Genomic DNA, 18,333 nt, shown 5'->3' on the forward strand with positions numbered 1-18,333 from the left:
AAGCCGTCTGGACCTGGAGCCTTATTATTGGGCATACTTATCAGGGCTTCCTGGAGTTCACCTGGCGTCAGTGGCAAATCCAGTGGCGAATTCATTTTACTGTTTAGGTGTGGACGTAAAGTCACCCTCTATCATGTAGGCAACAGAACATAGTAATTTTCTTAAATTCTCATTCACAGCAGGTGTCCTACATAACAGATTCAAACTAAGCACATCCATTAGAATTGAAATTTAGATAGGAACAATATTTGTATTCTTATGTTATGTATGATTAAAGAATTGCTTCAGTACTTCAACTTTTACTGGAATATATGTATATTTTATATTAGTATCTGTACTTCTACATAAGTAAAGACAGTCTGTACTTTTGCCACCTGTGGTGCTCATGCTCAGGACAGGGTGCTAATGACTCTGCTTCTGAATACCTTGCTTGTAACAACTGGCTATTTGAGCTACTGTTGTCTGGTCACTCTCCTCTGACATCAACAAGGTATATTCACACAGGGAACTGCTGCTCACGGAATACTTCCTCTTTTTCAAACCATTTTCAGTAAACCCTAGTGACGAGTGTGTGGGGAAAATCCCATTAGATCAGCAATTTCTGAAGCACTCAGACCAGCCCACCTGGCACCAACAACCATTCCACATTCAAAGTCACTGAAATCACCTTTCTTCAGCCTTTTGGATACTTAATTGCTTCTGAAGATTGTGTTGACTTTTCTGGATACCATGTCTAAAAGCATAGAGTTGCCTAGTATGTGATTCGTTATTTAGATATTTATGTTATCTAATAAAGTGGCCAGTGAGTGCAGGTGTAAAACTAAGAACTAGAGCCTGTGAAATACAGACAGCAAGTAAAACTAAACAGGACGTGAAAGAAAGCTACTCTTCAAAATAAAACAGGAAACAACCAAAGGAAACAAAAGAAAAACAAACGACCCACCTAAACACCTAATATAAACCAAATAAAGCCTTGTGTTTTTTAAAACAAGAATAGAAAAAAGAGAAAAAAGAAAGCCCTATGACCTTTTACATTTTGTGGCCTATTTGTTCTATTTCAGTTTGAGCCTGATTGGGCCTAATTTATAGTTCCAGCAGAGGAGCTGCTTGTCATTCCTGCTAAAGAAACATGATATGATGCTGCCCTCTCCTGTACACTTAAAGAATTTATGATTAAGCCAATCATGCCGCTCATAAATCATAAAAAAAAAACAACTTTCTGTTTACCTGGTGTTCAGCTTATCTGATCTCTGATCTCCTGTGAGGATCAAGGCAGAACTTGACCGGTGGGAACTTTATTTGATTTCCGCATGTTTTGTTTTTTTCATTTACAGTGAAAGCCACAGTGAACACTGAAAATTCAGGTGATCAGTTCTGACCTGCATAAAGAGAGAGAGAAACCTGATTAGCGCTGTTTAGCTTACACTGTAAAAAATGTTTGTGAAAATTACAGTGAAAAATTTCCAAAGGCAACAGTACTGGACCATAAAGTAAAAAATAATACCTTACTTTAACAGAAACATTCAGTTATTGTAAATCAAGAACAGTACGTGACATTAATGTTTACTGTTAATGTGTTTAAAAAAAACAACCCTACAGTTCTAGGTGAAAATATATTTTTCATTTGTAAAAGTACAGTGAGTATACCATAATTTCAAAAGTAATTGCAATAAAATACATTTGAGGAATTTGCTCTACATTTAACTTTACTTAACAACCAGCCATCATTTTGAAAAAATTTCTGCAAAAAAACATGTTATAAGTTATATAAATCTCTAAATGGCAACTATTATGTTGAAGCATTACCTGCAGGGAATAATCCTTTTGGCTTTTTTAGTTGCAGAAACAACTTTTCATAGGTTTTTATTCATTTGAAATATTCTGTGATACTTTGCAGAGTTTACTGGTTAATGTTTTCAAATTCATAAAATTGTTTCTGAAGAATATTTGTGCCTTTGTTTCAGTGCCTTTGTGATACTCCAGAGCGTGTTGATTGCTGATGATATTTCTAAGATCTACAACAGGGGTGAGCAACTCCAGGCCTGAAGTGCTGGTATCCTGCAGGTTTAAGATGTGTCCTTGATCCAACACAGCTGATTTAAATTGCTAAATTACCTCCTCAACATGTCTTGAAGTTCTCCAGAGGCCTGGTAATGAACTAATCATTTGATTCAGGTGTGTTGACCCAGGGTGATATCTCAAACCTGCAGGACACTGGCACTTAAGGCCTGGAGTTGCCTACTCCTGATCTACAAGAATTCCTGTAAGATAAATAAACTGAATCCATATCTCACAAACCTTTTCAGTGATTAAGAGTAAATTCCGTTATGTATCTATACATTGCTTTTGTATGAATTGTCTTGATTTTATAACACTTTAAAAAAATAGCCTTTTGGTCCTACCATTTTTTAAATACTTTTTTTCTGTGTATCTTTTAGTTACAACAGTCTTTTGTCCAACCCCGGCTGTTGCTGAACAAAGAAGACTTCCACTACCTTTTCCTAGGCCAGCACCTGGCGCTAGCCCTGAACTTTATCCTTCTGAGCAAAAAGTTAGCAGATAACATAGTGAAGCATTGTTAGGCCTAGCTAAGCAGTTTTCACAAGGTCTTGCTGATACATACTTCATCTTGAGCATGCAAAGGTTATACAAAAATCATACAGTGAAATTCTTACCACCTAAATCTAAATGTGAGGGTTCACTAGAATTTTCCCATTACAGATGACATCGATTTTTCACGTTTCAAGTTGTAAATGGAGAGCTGGTTCAAACCTAAGGATTGTCCTCTGCTGTTGCTTTGTAGTCCTACAGTTGTGGTGAGTTTGGGCAGTAGCACAAAGTTTGGCTTTCATGCACTTTGCTGCCTCAGTTATCATATAGTTTGTTTGTTTTTTTTACACGTTTCTATGATACAGTGAAGAACAATCACACGGAATTCATGTGCTTCAAAAGTTTTTATTTAACAAATACATATACCTTTTAGTTTTGGTAGTGCCAAACCTTTTGGCAGCTCCTGTACTACAGCTTGTGTGGCCTGAGGTCCACAGTCTGTAATATGGGCTGTGCAGTGGTTTATCACCTCTGTTCTGTCCTTTTCATTGTTGGATCTTGAAAATAAATCGACATTTTATGTATATGATTCTTCTTCTGTTGAGTGCTACAATTTTTGAATGCACAAAATAGTTTAAGCATTTCCTGAGCGCAGTGCAGCTGGAAAAGCAGTGCTGCCAACTTAGCAGGAGTGTTGGACTGCCTGCACTCAGTTTCATAAGTGTTATCAGGTACTGCCCATAAATGTGTTTTACCATTTTCTTTATTTCGGTTTGGGCTTTTTCATACTGGGAAAGAAATGTAAATGTTAACACCAATACTTATGGCACCCTTATGTCTCCATCCCTAAATGATCAGCATAATATTCAATCTGTGAGATTAATTTTTTTTCTTTTGAATATTCCAAATAAATAACTGTGTTATTGTATGGTTAACATAAAAAATAAATGTAATTTACAAGTTGTTTGCTTTTTGTTTGTAAGACAGTAAATATGAAAATTTGTGGATAAGTTATATATGCTGTGGGATGCAAAAGTTAGGGCAAGCTTGTTAATAGTCATTATTTTCCTGTATAAATCGTTGGTTGTTACAATACAAAATGTCAGTTAAATATATCATATAGGAACTCACACAGTGATATTTGAGAAGTGAAATGTTTATTGGATTTACAGAACGTGTGCAATAATTGTTCAAACAAAATCAGGCAGGTGCATAAATTTGGGCACTGTTGTCATTTTATTGATTCCAAAACCTTTAGAACTAATTATTGGAACTCAAATTGGCTTGGTAAGCTCAGTGACCCCTGACCTACATACACAGGTGAATCCAATAATGAGAAAGAATTTAAGGGGGTCAATTGTAAGTTTCCCTCCTCTTTTAATTTTCTCTGAAGAGTAGCAACATGGGGGTCTCAAAACAACTCTCAAATGACCTGAAGACAAAGACTGTCCACCATCATGGTTTAGGGGAAGGATACAGAAAGCTGTCTCAGAGATTTAAGCTGTCTGTTTCCACAGTTAGGAACATATTGAGAAAATGGAAGACCACAGGCTCAGTTCAAGTTAAGGCTCGAAGTGTCAGACCAAGAAAAATCTCGGATACACAGAAGCGACGAATGGTGAGAACAGTGAGTCAACCCACAGACCAGCACCAAAGACATACAACATCCTCTTGCAGCAGATGGAGTCACTGTGCATCGTTCAACCATTCGGCGCACTTTACACAAGGAGATGCTGTATGTGAGAGTGATGCAGACGAAGCCTTTTCTCCTCCCACAGCACAAACAGAGCAGCTTGAGGTATGCTAAAGCACATTTGGACATGCCAGCTTCATTCTGGAATAAGGTGCTGTGGACTGATGAAACTAAAATTTAGTTATTTGGGCGTAACAAGGGGCGTTATGCATGGAGGAAAAAGAACACAGCATTCCAAGAAAAACACCTGCTACCTACAGTAAAATATGGTGCTGGTTCCATCATGCTGTGGGGCTGTGTGGCCAGTGCAGGGACTGGGAATCTTGTCAAAGATGAGGGACACATGGATTCCACTCAGTATCAGCAGATTCTGGAGACCAATGTCCAGGAATCAGTGACAAAGCTGAAGCTGGATCTTTCAACAAGACAACAACCCGAAACAGTGCTCAAAATCCACTAAGGCATTCATGCAGAGGAACAAGTACATCGTTCTGGAACGGCCATCTCAGTCCCCAGACCTGAATATTATTGAAAATCTGTGGTGTGAGAGCTGTCCATGCTCAGAAGCCATCAAACCTGAATTAACTAGAGATGTTTTGTAAAGAGGAATGGTCCAAATTACCTTCAACCACAATCCAGACTCATTGGAACGTACAGGAAGCATTTAGAGGCTGTAATTTCTGCAAAAGGCGGATCTACTAAATATCGATTTCATTTCTTTGTTTTTGTGGTGCCCAAATTTATGCACCTGCCTGATTTTGTTCGAACAATTATTGCACACTTTCTGTAAATCCAATAAACTTCATTTCACTTCTCAAATATCACTGTGTGTGTCTCCTATATGATATATTTAACTGACATTTTTTAGTGTAACAACCAACGATTTATACAGGAAAATAATGACTATTATCAAGGTTGCCCAAACCTTTGCATCCCACTGTAGTTTGGATTAAAAGGCTTTGTATCTTTTCTGTGTATATTTTAGTTACAACGGTCTTTTGTCCAATCCCGGGCTTTTGCTGAACAAAGCAGACTCCCACTATCTCTTCCCAGGCCAGCACCTGGCGCTGGCCCTGAACTTTATCCTTCTGAGCAAAACAGTTAGCAGATAACATAGTGAAGCATTGTTAGGCCTAGCTAAGCAGTTTTCACAAGGTCTTGCTGATACATACTTCATCTTGAGCATGCAAAGGTTATACAAAAATCATACAGTGAAATTCTTACCACCTAAATCTAAATGTGAGGATTCACTAGAATTTTCCCATTACAGATGACATCGATTTTTCACGTTTCAAGTTGTAAATGGAGAGCTGGTTCAAACCTAAGGATTGTTGTCCTCTGCTGTTGCTTTGTAGTCCTACAGTTGTGGTGAGTTTGGTTTTCATGCTTTGCTGCCTCAGTTACTATATAGAAACATGTAAAAAAAATCTATGATACAGTGAAGACAGTAAATATGAAAATTCGTGGATATGTTATATATAGTTTTGATTAAAAGGCTTCATATAATGGTGGATTAACCATTACAGAAACAAAACATGATTTAGGTCATTACCAGAACTGTTCATTTATAAACCTCATATATCATATTTATAGCAGGCCTTTAGTGACCTTTGTACTAAAGAAACTTAATACACACGAAAGCACAAACTTGTATCAGGTAAATTTATTATGGAGTCGGTTCAAGGTCTAAAGAAATTATTATAGCAAAGTTTTACTTATCCGTTTTTTAAAAGTGAGTCTGAAATACCACAACTTACAACAATAACAACAAATGATAAGCATAATGCATCATAATGCTCAGTGTTTTAATAGGTAAAAGAGGAAAATGGATGGGCCTCTTTGCTGGTCTGCTAATCAGAAGGATGTGGAAAAATGTTACACAGTGAAGTGGAAACTACTTTCTCCCTCAATCTCATTCAGTCTGTTAGATCTGCTAAAACTGTGGCAAAGAGCCAGACTCGAACCTGGACCGGCTGCTCTAAGCCGTCGCTCACTCGAAACACTGAGCTAAACCAACACCATGCTGAATTTGCATATCCATCCTAGTCTCATCTCTGTGTTTTGATATTTCTTCAGCTTTCCCGGTCATGTCTCCATGTCTGTTTTTCCCCAGTCCTGGTGTCAATTCCACCTGTCTGAGTCTCTGTGTTAGTTCCTCTTTTACTGCAACTTGTACATGCTATGTTGTTATTATTAATAGTAGTTGTTGTAGTAGTATTGGTAATATTGGGGTTTCTTCTTCTTCTTCTTCTTCTTCTTATTCGGATCATGACAGCCGATAGTGTTCACTGTGGACTAACTAAACAGAAGAAAGAAGAAGAGAAATAACAATTTAACATAAACCAGTGACACACTCCAGGGCCTGATCAACCCTGGCAGGGCCTCCTTGGATGAGGGTGTCTAGTGATAATGGCCAAAACACCTGATGAATCCAAGGTCCACTACTGATGATATCTCCCAAATTGAAAATGATAATCTAGATCGATCTCTAATCCCTAAACCTAACCAAGGAAGGTAAATGGCAGATTAGCCTGGGTAAAAGACCGAAAGTTGAGGCACACAACGATGTGTGCTGCACATAGAGAGAGGTATCATTTCAGAAACACCAGGAAGACTGAAGCTCATTGCAGGGACAAAGCAGGACTCATGATCTTCACCAGCAGCTCTTTTTTTGAACATAAAGATAAAGATATTCAGTCCTGTAGAAAGTTAAATATTTAAATATATATTATGCTCTCGTTACTCTGTATGAATGATTCTGTATTACTTTATGATAGATAACACACTATTGGCAAGAAACGGTGAAAGAATTCCGGATCAGACGTTTTTAGTTCAACACACAAGTGACGATTTTTGACCTTCATCAGGTTTTATTCAATTGTGTCAGAGAAAACATCACATCCTCTTCATGCAGCTGACTACATTCAGTGTTTAAAACAGGAGTTGAGCAGGTCTGAGATTAGCACCTTTCTGAAACACCAAACTGAGGTCCTGTTAATGCTGGTATATAGTGACACAGTTACATGGGTGATCAATCCTTTTGACTTTGTCTTTAACTTTATCTATAAGCAGCTGCAGCTTTTACTGAAAGCACATGTGGTACTTTAACCTTTGTACTGTTTTTATCAGTTAATTATGGAGTTACTACAAAGAGTGAAGATATAGGATGATCTTTCTGCTGTCACTGGGTGGTGCTGAGGTCTGAATCTGAGGGCAGCTCCTGTAATCACAAGGAGAACAGAATCATCACAAACTGAAATATAAAGTTTCTCTCTCAAATCTGAAATAAAAAAATTTCCAATATAATGTTTACCTTTTGAGTTGTTGATGCTTTGTAAATGGAGGTATGCAAAGATGAGATGATGGAGCAGGTTTCAGTCCTGGTTCAGTCTGCTGCTGCATCCTGGTCACCAAGCTACCGAGGTATTATCAGCAGTGTGTGAGCTGCTGCTTGGGTATTGAACAAGAAATATTAAGGCTTCAAATTATTTCTCTTAAAGGATGTAAGCTGTACAGAGTACTGCACATGTGACTTTGTGAACATATCTCATTAGCAATAATTCAGACAGTTTTTTAACATGAATTTTTGCAACAAACTCAGTACAAAAATATATACAGAGTCAGTGCTAAAAAATTCATCAGTGGAAAAATTAAACATATATTTGAACTTAAGCTGCCAAGCGGAAGTAGTTGGTTTCAGTACATAAATATTGGGCTTTGCTATTTAATTCGTAGTTACTGATTAATGAGGGGTTACTGAAGTGCCAGGTTTGTTACTATCCTTACAGATGTGGCAAGAGACAGACAACATGCTGTTTGTTAATAATCAGCTCTGCACAGGAGCTGAAGCAGAGTCCAGCCTGTTGCTCTTACAGTAATATACTCATAATAAAAGTACAGCAACAGTAGTTAGTTAGTGACTGAGCAGCCCGGTGCTTTTCTCTTGATTTCTGTGTACATAACTGATTTGTATCACTGCCAGTACATAAACACAAATTCAAACTTTATCCTTGGAGCACAGATGTTTTAAACTGATCTACTTCTATATTTCCGATGCATGAATTCCATCTTAAAACCATATTTATTTTGTCTGTATTGGTTCATTTTGTACAGCAGCCATTTTCATTCTTCGTTAAGATTTGTTTGGGTTTTTTTTTTAATTATTAAAAAAAGATCAGCGTTGTTTCATTATATAACGCGTCTGAGATATATATTTTACAGGGATAAAGGGGAGTAGGGGTGTGCTGCAGGATGAACATGAATAACAGTGCACAAAATAGATGTGATATACATGACAGTTCTTCCCTCGTTGCACTGCAAGGGTGATGAGAATCTATGAACAAATAAAAATTAAATGCAAACTAAATTTTTGTTGTTGTTTTTTAAACATTTTAAATTGTTTTTAGCTTTAACTTTTTTTTAAATTTTGATTTTCAGTACCACTAGTTACATCGGACCTTCCCAAAGTGATTGGGGCCCAGAGCCATGGCAGGGGGGCGCGGTATGAAAAGGAAAAAAACAGAATGCTTGGACACTGCTAGCACGCAGCGCCCACAGAAATGCAAAGCAGGAGATGAAGCATCGCTGAATATGTTTCCAAACCAACTTCATTCTAAGCCAAAGACTAGAAAATATGGTGAAGCATATCTTCCCTTTGGTTTCACCTGCACAAGTGCCGAGGTAGGTCTCCCCTGCAGAATTGGTTTTCCCTTTGTCGGGAGCAGCGCTGGGCTCTCAAATCACGGACAAACAGTATCCCACATTCTTGATTTTTAGTTCACAAACACTTGTTGTAATGACTAACTACTCCTGACATTTTGGAGATGTTAGCTCTTTATACAGTAAAGTTACAGCGGGATACAAATACCTTTGACGTTGTGTCAAACTCTGTATTCCTCATCCACAGCTAAACGCAAAAAAGGGTATATCTGTGATTCGAAACGCCGTTTACGACGAAACAGCTGCGTTTTCAAAAATACCCGTGTAGGTGTGGACGTAGCATAAAAGAGTTAGTAGTTTATTACTACCTGTAATTTATTGCAGATTACTTGTATTTGCTTAATTGTTTACTAAATGTTTGAGGTGTGAAATAAACCGCAATGGAGCAAAATATGGGTGTGTGTGGTTGGAGGATGTGTTTGTGCGTGTGCGTGCGGCGCGCGGGAGGGGGGGGCGCGAACATTTTTCATGTAAAACAAAGGGGGGCCCAGCAAAAAAGAAAAAGTGAGTTACATCATGAGCTTCACATTAAACATTAGGCTACTCAGCAGCATTTACAGTCATTTAAAAAAATTGCTTTATTCCTTGGAAGCCAGAAACACCAGAATTATGACTCACAAATACATCAGCGGTTTATTAAGAAACTCAAACCACAGTTCCTTTTCTGGTCTTCTACTGTTATTTCCCCTACATGGACCCATGCTTTTTCATGTTGTGCCTGAGGAACAAGGCGGGGCTTTATCCATGGGAACTTTATTTGAAAATGCATTCCCAAAGGTTTTGTTTCACTTACAGTAAAAGCCACAGTGAACACTGGAAATTGAGGTGATCACTTGTGAACTGCGTTAAGCCACCGACATGGCGCTGACTAAATTAATGAGTGCGATCCTCACCAGAGCGCTGTTTATTTTAGTTGCTGTCATCGGAGTGTTGAGGGTGGCATCGGTTAAGAAGGATAACAATTACTTGTTTCTGGCTTTTCTTTTGTTGCCGCTTGTTGTTGAAATGATAGTAACACTGAAGATGCGAAAAGGACAGGATTATAAATGGTAAGATAAAGGAACATGCATGCAAGTGATGGTAAAAAAAAAAAAGGTGCTCTAATATTGTAATTATATTATCCTTAAGTATTCATTAGGCTACTTAATGCCTGAAGCTACTCATATTACTTTCAAACTCATCTCCGCTCTATCGTTTGCACTTTCCCCCTCTAATAGACAGTATAACAGTATAATGCATGATTAAATTATGCATTTTCATCTTTTCCTAGTCTTTATCTCGACCCCGGTGTACCTTACATGCATATTTAAGTAGTTTGTACCTTTGCTGCTACTATATTGATAAGCTGGGAAGCTAATAGTTAAACTGTCCCGAATGGTGGTACGATACCCCTTGACTTTTATTACTTCAAGTTAATCTCTTCAGTCTTCCTGCATGCTTGAAGTAAACATGCTTATCACTTTTCTTTTTTTTAAACATTTTTGAATGCCTTTGGTTGTCTTGTAGGTTTTCCCCTCCTATCTTTCTGTTCCTCATTACTATTATTCCCTCGATCTGGATTCTGGAGATACAACACCAGCAAGACAAAGCCAGCGATCTAGAGGTACCCCATGTACATTTATTGACCAATTCTAACAAATGTCACATCTGCTATTAATGTTAAGGCTTATAAGATTTAATTACAATAAAACAATAAATACCCCGTGAAATTCACTCACAAAAGCTTCTTTAAACTGTTTTCAGTGCAATAAACTAGATTCTATAGAAACTTTGCAAAGACTGTGGAATCGAAGCACCGAGCAGGGAAACACCACAAACCAGAATTTACTTAAGGTAAGAGTGACTGAATTGTTAAGTTATGGTTCTGTGACAGAAATAAAGAGAGAAAAAAGAAAGAAACTGTGAATGAATGAAATGAGAAAGATCACTGTGCCATGTGAAGTGCTACAAGAATGAGCTCAAATGGGACAAGCAATGAGCAAATACAGACTTGCCAGGAATTTATTTCGTTATCCATGTCTAATCAGAGAGAACCAGTTTTTCCACTTTTTCTACCAATGTTTTGAGTGAAACTCTCTGTATTCAGCCAGGAAGTGACATATAATAATAATAATAATAGTAATGGTAATGGATTGCATTTATATAGCGCTTTTCGGGCCCTCAAAGCACTTTACAATTCCACTATTCATTCACTCTCACATTCACACACTGGTGGAGGCGAGCTACAGTTGTAGCCACAGCTGCCCTGGGGCAGGCTGACATAACCTACTACAGAAATAACATCCGGTGGCGTTGTTCCTCTTCTGGTCTTTCGCTAAGAAGGCTGAACTACCACTGTAAAGGTTGTTATTTCTTTATGCTAAGACACTTAACAGCTTATTGACTGTTTCATAATGACTTCTCTTTAAGAAAGCCAGAAAGAGCAGCAGAAAAGGTTTAAGCAACTCAAGTAAAATAAAATGATTAATGATGATTTCATCATTTAGTTCTTGGAAACTGTTTAAGCAGCAGTGTGGACTGAACGCATAGTGAAACTATTTATGCTCTGATTTTTTCATTTTTCATTCATGCATTAAGATTGACTGGAAATTAATAAAATAATCCAATTGATCCACTCCACCTGTAGGAACAATGCATTTTTGTCACACTTAAAAAAAAAAAAAACGAATTTATTTCAGCTACCAATCCAAAATGCGGCATCCAAATTCCAGTTCACTTAGTAATCCTAATAAGAAAAGTAGAAAACAGTAAAGCATAAAGTGGACAGTCTCTCTTACTTTCATCATTTCAAATATCATCAGATTGATGACAAAGATCAGATCAGAATCAGAATCAGAATCAGAATCGTGTTTATTGGCCAAGTATATGTGCAGACACATACAGGGAATTTGGTTCCGGTAGATGGTGGCTCTCAAGCACAGCAATGTAAAACACACACACACACACACACACACACACACACACACACACACACACACACACACACACACACACACACACACAACCACGTGTCTATATATACACATTACACATACATACACAAAGCTGTGTAAACCAACTATAAATAACGAATCTAAACTTATATACATAAAATACAGAAATGAATGAGGTGGAATGAATACTACAAAATGTACATAAGGTGCAGTTGCAGTCTGGCAGTGGGTGACAGGTCAACTGTTAAGAAGGGAGATGGCGAGGGGAAAGAAACTGTTCCTGTGTCGGGTGGTCCTGGTCTGCAGGCTTCTGTACCGTCTGCCAGAGGGCAGCAGATCAAAAAGTCTGTGTCCAGGGTGTGAGGGGTCTGTGATGATTTTCCCTGCCCGTTTCCTGGTTCTTGAGAGGTACAGATCCTGGATGGAGGGCAGGGGGGTGCCGATGATCCTTTCTGCTGCCCGTACAGTCCGCTGCAGTCTGCTCCTGTCCTGTTTAGTGGCTGCTCCATACCAGACTGTGATGGAGGAGCACAGGACAGACTCAATGACCGCAGTGTAGAACTGGATCAGCAGCTCCTGTGGAAGACTGTACTTCCCCAGTTGTCTCAGGAAGTACATCCTCTGCTGGGTCTTTTTGAGGATGGAGTTGATGTTGGTCTCCCACTTCAGGTCCTGGGAGATGGTTGTACCCAGGAACTTGAAGGTCTTCACAGTTGACACAGGGCTGTCTGATATGGTGAGGGGGAGCAGAGTTGAGGGATGTCTCCTGAAGTCCACTGTCATCTCTACAGTCTTAAGAGTGTTCAGCTCCAGATTGTGCTGACTGCACCAGAGTACCAGCCGCTCAACTTCCTGCCGGTATGCAGACTCATCACCATCTTGAATGAGGCCAATGACAGTGGTGTCATCTGCAAACTTTAGGAGTTTGACAGCCGAGTTCAAGATGCAGCATTAAGAGCTAGATAATTCACAAAGTGCCCACTAATTGGAGAAATAGGAATCATTTTTAGAAAATAAGAGCCTGGGTCTCAATATTGACGAAGAGTTTTAAAAATGTTTAGCGCAGGTTCCAAGAAAATAGACTTTTTTACTTATTTAATAAGTTTCTCCACTATTCTGTTATTTATTTTGAAAATAATAATTTAAAAAATTGTACAAAGGAACTCAGGTTCTCTTATTTACAGCAGGGTCTTATGACATATTACCTGTACTGTGACTCAGGTTACTTATACTCAATGCTTCTGTAGAACTGCTTTTAATTGTATGTGTGGGAAACTATCATAAACTATCATGTGGCTCACTGTTGTTTACTGAAAGGACAGAGATGAGATTAAATCCCAAATGGCTTTTTGAGTGAAGTGATTCAACCTTCTCAGAAAACCAAGTTTTCAACATTAAACATCTTGCCATCTTTTTTCCTTTTCTTAAATACTGAGCAGAGGTTGTCCACTGTCTGCGCGAATGACTGGATCCTGGCTCTTCACCAGATCGTGCTCATCCTCCTCATTGTGGGGAAGTGGCTTCTGCCTTTGGGAGGCGGGGTCACAAAAGATGAGTTGTCTCAGCTTCTTCTAACTTTTGTTGGCACTGCAGCGGACATCCTGGAATTTACTAGTGAGACGCTGTCAGATATAAAGTAAGGGGCTAATCGTGTTGCTTGTACGTTAAGAATGTGCTTCTCCTATCGAGACATAAGTCTGCATTTAATGTATGCAAATGCATATATAGTTCCTGATATTGGTGTCACTTTTCTTACAGAGAAAAAAATCCTGCCATGGTTTACGTCATCTTAGCTGTATGGACCTGGAGCATGTTGCAGTTTCCACTACATCTAGCAGGTCAGGTACCTTAAAATACTTGGTGTTTATTAAGGAGCTACAGCAGTGTAAGGAAGTTCCTTTCCTGTTCCCCGGTCATGAAAAAGACAAACAGTCTTAACAGTGTGTTTAGAAATTGGCTAAAAATCCAAGCCAGTCCAGTAAGTAAACAGTTAAGTACATAAGTGCAGCAAGTAAGTTGAAATTACAGCCCCCGGTGCTTTTAAATGACTAACTCAAACATTTTTACTTCCCGAGACTTAAATTAAAGGAATTAGGTAGCAGGTTGTAAGTTTTCAGCTGCTTTGGTGTGGTTCCTCCTAGCTCATGCCCCATGTGGCGAGAGTATGTAGGCAGCTGCTGTAGGATCAAGGATTGATATCACTGACTTGTCCCCACTCTCACATAAACTAAATCCAATACAACATCTCTGGGACTTTATTTTTTTGCCCATCTGATGCTACCAAGTTGCACCTCCGACTGTCTAGGAGCGCAGTAACGCCGTGGTCTCTTTAGGAGCATGTCCCAATGTTGTCAGGCATCCACAGAAGCACGTGGGGGGCCATACAAACTACTCCCTCACATTTTTAGTTGCTGCAATATAATTTCAGCAAAATAGACAAGCCTCCTCACAACATTTTTTCACTTTGATTTCTGGGGTGTCTTTGAATTCAGCCCTCTGTAGGTTTCCATTTCCATCAAACAATGTGGCATCTTTTCATTCCCATCACATTACTCAGTATATATCAGTGTAGATATCAGCATTGATCTGATGTGTTTTCAAAGTGTTACAGGAAATATTCAACCTTAGTTTTTGTGATCTCGAGTCTTTATTTACTATTTGTTAATAGGTAAATGGTTATTCTAATGATAAGTATCTAACTTTAAGGATATCTTGTGCTCTGGTTTGTTATTAATAAATATTATTAGCTCCCCAGGTTTCTGCTCACTGGGAACCTTCTTCCTGGTCATAGCTAAAATACTTTTGACCTGGGTGGCTAAAAAACTTGTTAAGACTATTTCTGAATTAATGTCACCTTTATCTAAGGTTTCCTCCTGTATCATCCTCACTAAAACTTCTAACCTTTGGTTAATCCATCCACTTGTGTCCTGCATTCAGGTTCTAAATTAAACGGAGACCTGTTATATTCAGACCATATAGCTTGGTAAATTTCACACTTAAACAAAAAGCGAGATAAGCTGTTTTAAAAACAAACAAATAAATGTGACATCTGTCAAACTACATGCAGCTACCTGAAGGAAAGCTTCATTTTTACTGTCAATCATTTGTTTTTCCTCTTCTTATTCAACATAGTGGTGAACACCAAATTTGATGAAGAGAATGGCGGAGAAGATCAAGTTGTCCGGGAAACCTTCTTTATTAAACACAGCACTGATATTTGGAGTATCATAGAGACCCTCTTTATCCAGGATGGGCCTTTTCTGTTGGTCAGGCTGACTGTCATTATTCACTTCAGAGTCCTCCACCAGATGCTTGGTTTCTTTGCCATCAAGAACGGCCTAGTGATCACACTGAGCTTGTACAGGTTGGCCATTATATTGCTGGACTACAGACATTCCATGGGCAACAATGCAGAGGCAGTGCCGATGCATGAGTCAGATGACAGACGTTCCAGCCACAGCAGCACTGAGGCAATAGCGATCCATGAGTTAGATGAGCTATGCGACAGACCTTCCAGCCACAACAGTGCAGAAGCAGTGTCGACCCATGAGTTGGATGACAGACGTTCCAGCCACAACAGTGAAGAGGCAGTGCTGACCGATGAGTTAGCTCTGGTAGATAAAGAGGAATCTTAGAGTGAGATGTATTACGCTAAACATTTAAAACCTTTTAAATTCAAATGGCAAAAACTATCACTGAAGCAGGAAAAGAAGGAAACACAACACAATGGTTTGACGCAGCTACAAAGTCAGAGTGACTAAAGTCAGACTGTCAGATAAGAAGTTAGTCGACTTCTAACAGTGTGATAACTGATGTCTGGCTGACAGGAATTGAGGGCAACAAACGAGGGTGAAAGCGAGATGATGAGATATTTTTGCATGTTGTGTGAGATCGAGAGGAAGATAATAACAGACAGAAATTTTCCTGTTTTAACCCAAACAGGAAATTGAAAGTTGCTCTTTACAAAATAAGGAATATGCTGTTTACAAATCAAAAAGTATTGTTACCTCAGTAGTTACATTAAATCAATGTGATATCTGTGGCTAAAACAGGTGGATCATTGTCCATTTGTACATTTTTTTTTAAAACTAAAGATAGAATTGCACTCAGGTGATGAGCTGTGTATGAGTTGCTTTTAAAGCCTTTAAAACCATTTTTATGGCTTTGAAATCACACAAAGTTTTTATACCTGATTTATGTGAGGATCTTCATTTAGCTGGTAAAGGAACAAAAATATATGTCATGTTTGTTGTAAATGACTATAACTCATGATATCCTGTCAAAGCTGCTCTGACCTGAATACATTTCAGTAAATGTGGCTCATTTTACTTTTTTGCTATTTCATTTATCACAAAACCAGAAACAGTGGGTTCAAAATGATTATTTTTTAGTTTTTCTGGGTGATTTGTAGCATTGCCAATATATACAAACACAAATTCAAACTTTATGAGCACAAATGCGCTACATCTACTTCTGTTGAAAATATTCATCTGAAAACTGTGTTTATTTTGTCTACATTTCTTCATTTTCTACAGTAAATCTAACCTGCAAACTGTCTACCGTCTCCCCTCTGTGGACATCAGTGTATTATCACTTTGATGATGCCATCTGTGACAGTTTTTTGTTTGAGATGTTGCATCAGAATCAGTCTTATCTGAGTTTAGAACATTTCAGCTCCCTATGAAATCACTGTGGCTGCTGTCAAACTGTCACAAGAGTTGATTTTTGTATTCACCATCTATATGCCAGCCAGTTTTCAGAGATGTCAGGAAATTTAAAGTTGACATTCGCACCTGCGTCATGGCCCCACAGTGTGGTTTCCTGTTTTATTGTGAAGGTCTGTGTCTTATGTTAGTGTGTCCAGCTTCTGACAAAACAAGAGTAAAACAGTTTCTCGACTAACTCCAGCTCCAGCAAATAGTCTTTTCCTTTTCCTCTCTATGATGATTAAACTGGATAAAACTGAACAATGTTTGGAACCATAAATCTGTCATGACAATAAATACTCAGGTGTTCAAAAGGCTCAAGGAATGTGTGAAATCCTTCAAAACAGTTTATCACACCAGATTGAGTCATTTTCACCCTTCCTTAATATTTGGAAATGCTCTAAGGCAAATGAGGAAGAACGGCTGTCCAAAATCCGGTCAAATTGTAAACAAGCATTGTTTCATTATATAAATCATCTCAGATATTTATTTTACAGGGACTTTTTTTTTACAGGAGGAAGGGGAGAAGAGGTGTGCTGCAATATGAAGATGCATAAAAGTGCAGCAACATATATGCCAGTTCTTCTTTAGTTACACTGCAAGGAAGAACATTTCATTGTTAGTGTGATAAAAATCTGTGACCAAATGAAATCACATATAGTGTATTACCAAAAAAATTAAAATGTAGGACAACAATGATACACACTTCTAGTGTTCACCGTCATTCTTTTAAACAGTGTTATATTAACCTTTATTTTGGTGGCAATTATTTAGACCTGTTCATTGACAAAGACTTCATATTGGCACGTGCTGCATGTATGATCTGTTGCGGAAAACATATGTTAGAGCTGAGAACTTCAAACAAGGTTATGAGAAATGTGCCAAAGTCAATGAGACTAAAACAACTTTGTGAACTTCAAACACTCCCCAGTTCTCTGAAACTCTGATGGAGAGATGGAGCCTAATCAACATGATTGATTGACAGGATTTTCACAGAAATCTAACCATTGAGTGTTTCCTGACTCACTACTGTAAGAAGAAATGAATTATTTATATATAGAAACAAACTCCAAAAAGTTGATGTTGTTTATCTGGACATCTGTGTTTTCAGTGGGAGTGACGAAATGTTTATTTAAATTATTATTTAATAATAACGAAATATAATATAATCATTAAATAATAATTCTGAATAATTCCACTTGAAGTTAAAACACAAACAAAGTGGAAAAACCATCAAGTTTTCTTGGCAGTTAAGGTGAGCTTGGCTTCCCTCTTGTGGCATTTTAGATGTATTACATCATCTTGCTCCTCTTCTGCTTTACAGCATTTTTCTCTTTACTGCCTCTTTAATTGTAACAGAAAAAGTTAACTAAACGAAATCATTTCTGGAGATCAGGACTCCCGTTAAACTGAACTAGTAAAGATTTGCAAGCTTCTTATTTTGTAAAATTAAATTAAACCTGGTTGGCTGCTGCATTTTACGCCCACTTTCACTCCACTAATCCATTTCATTCACTGCCACTCTCTTTGTTGAAAGGTGAAAAAGACATTTATCAGGCAAATGTCATTCTCTTTGGCTGCTTGTCTCTGCCTACACTGCTTAACACTCGCTGAATGTCGGGTACGTTTCATTACCCTTGATCCAATCCAAAATCTCAAAAGGTAGGCGATTTGTGCAAATTATTTTCAAAAGGCTAGCATATATATATATATATATATATATATATATATA

General features: G+C 38.1%; 1 protein-coding gene across 1 annotated transcript; it reads left to right on the forward strand.

Annotated features, from left to right (window-relative positions):
- Positions 1-9,735: 9,735 nt before the first annotated feature.
- LOC102290921 (transmembrane protein 26) lies at positions 9,736-17,212 on the forward strand. Its single transcript, XM_005930608.3, has 6 exons — positions 9,736-10,011; positions 10,469-10,565; positions 10,706-10,795; positions 13,335-13,531; positions 13,654-13,733; positions 15,028-17,212. The coding sequence occupies exons 1-6, from the start codon at positions 9,821-9,823 to the stop codon at positions 15,528-15,530; spliced, it is 1,158 nt and encodes a 385-aa protein (XP_005930670.1). The 5' UTR covers positions 9,736-9,820; the 3' UTR covers positions 15,531-17,212.
- Positions 17,213-18,333: the final 1,121 nt, after the last annotated feature.

This window comes from Haplochromis burtoni, unplaced genomic scaffold, assembly GCF_018398535.1.
Source record: "Haplochromis burtoni strain Fernald_Lab_line unplaced genomic scaffold, NCSU_Asbu1 Contig_46, whole genome shotgun sequence".
NCBI lineage: Eukaryota > Metazoa > Chordata > Actinopteri > Cichliformes > Cichlidae > Haplochromis > Haplochromis burtoni.

Coding starts and splice junctions, on each gene's coding strand:
- LOC102290921 (XM_005930608.3), top strand. CDS start 9,821: ATGGCGCTGACTAAATTAATGAGTGCGATCCTCACCAGAGCGCTGTTT. Junction 10,012..10,468: donor AAAGGACAGGATTATAAATG/GTAAGATAAAGG, acceptor GTTGTCTTGTAG/GTTTTCCCCTCCTATCTTTC. Junction 10,796..13,334: donor CAAACCAGAATTTACTTAAG/GTAAGAGTGACT, acceptor AATACTGAGCAG/AGGTTGTCCACTGTCTGCGC.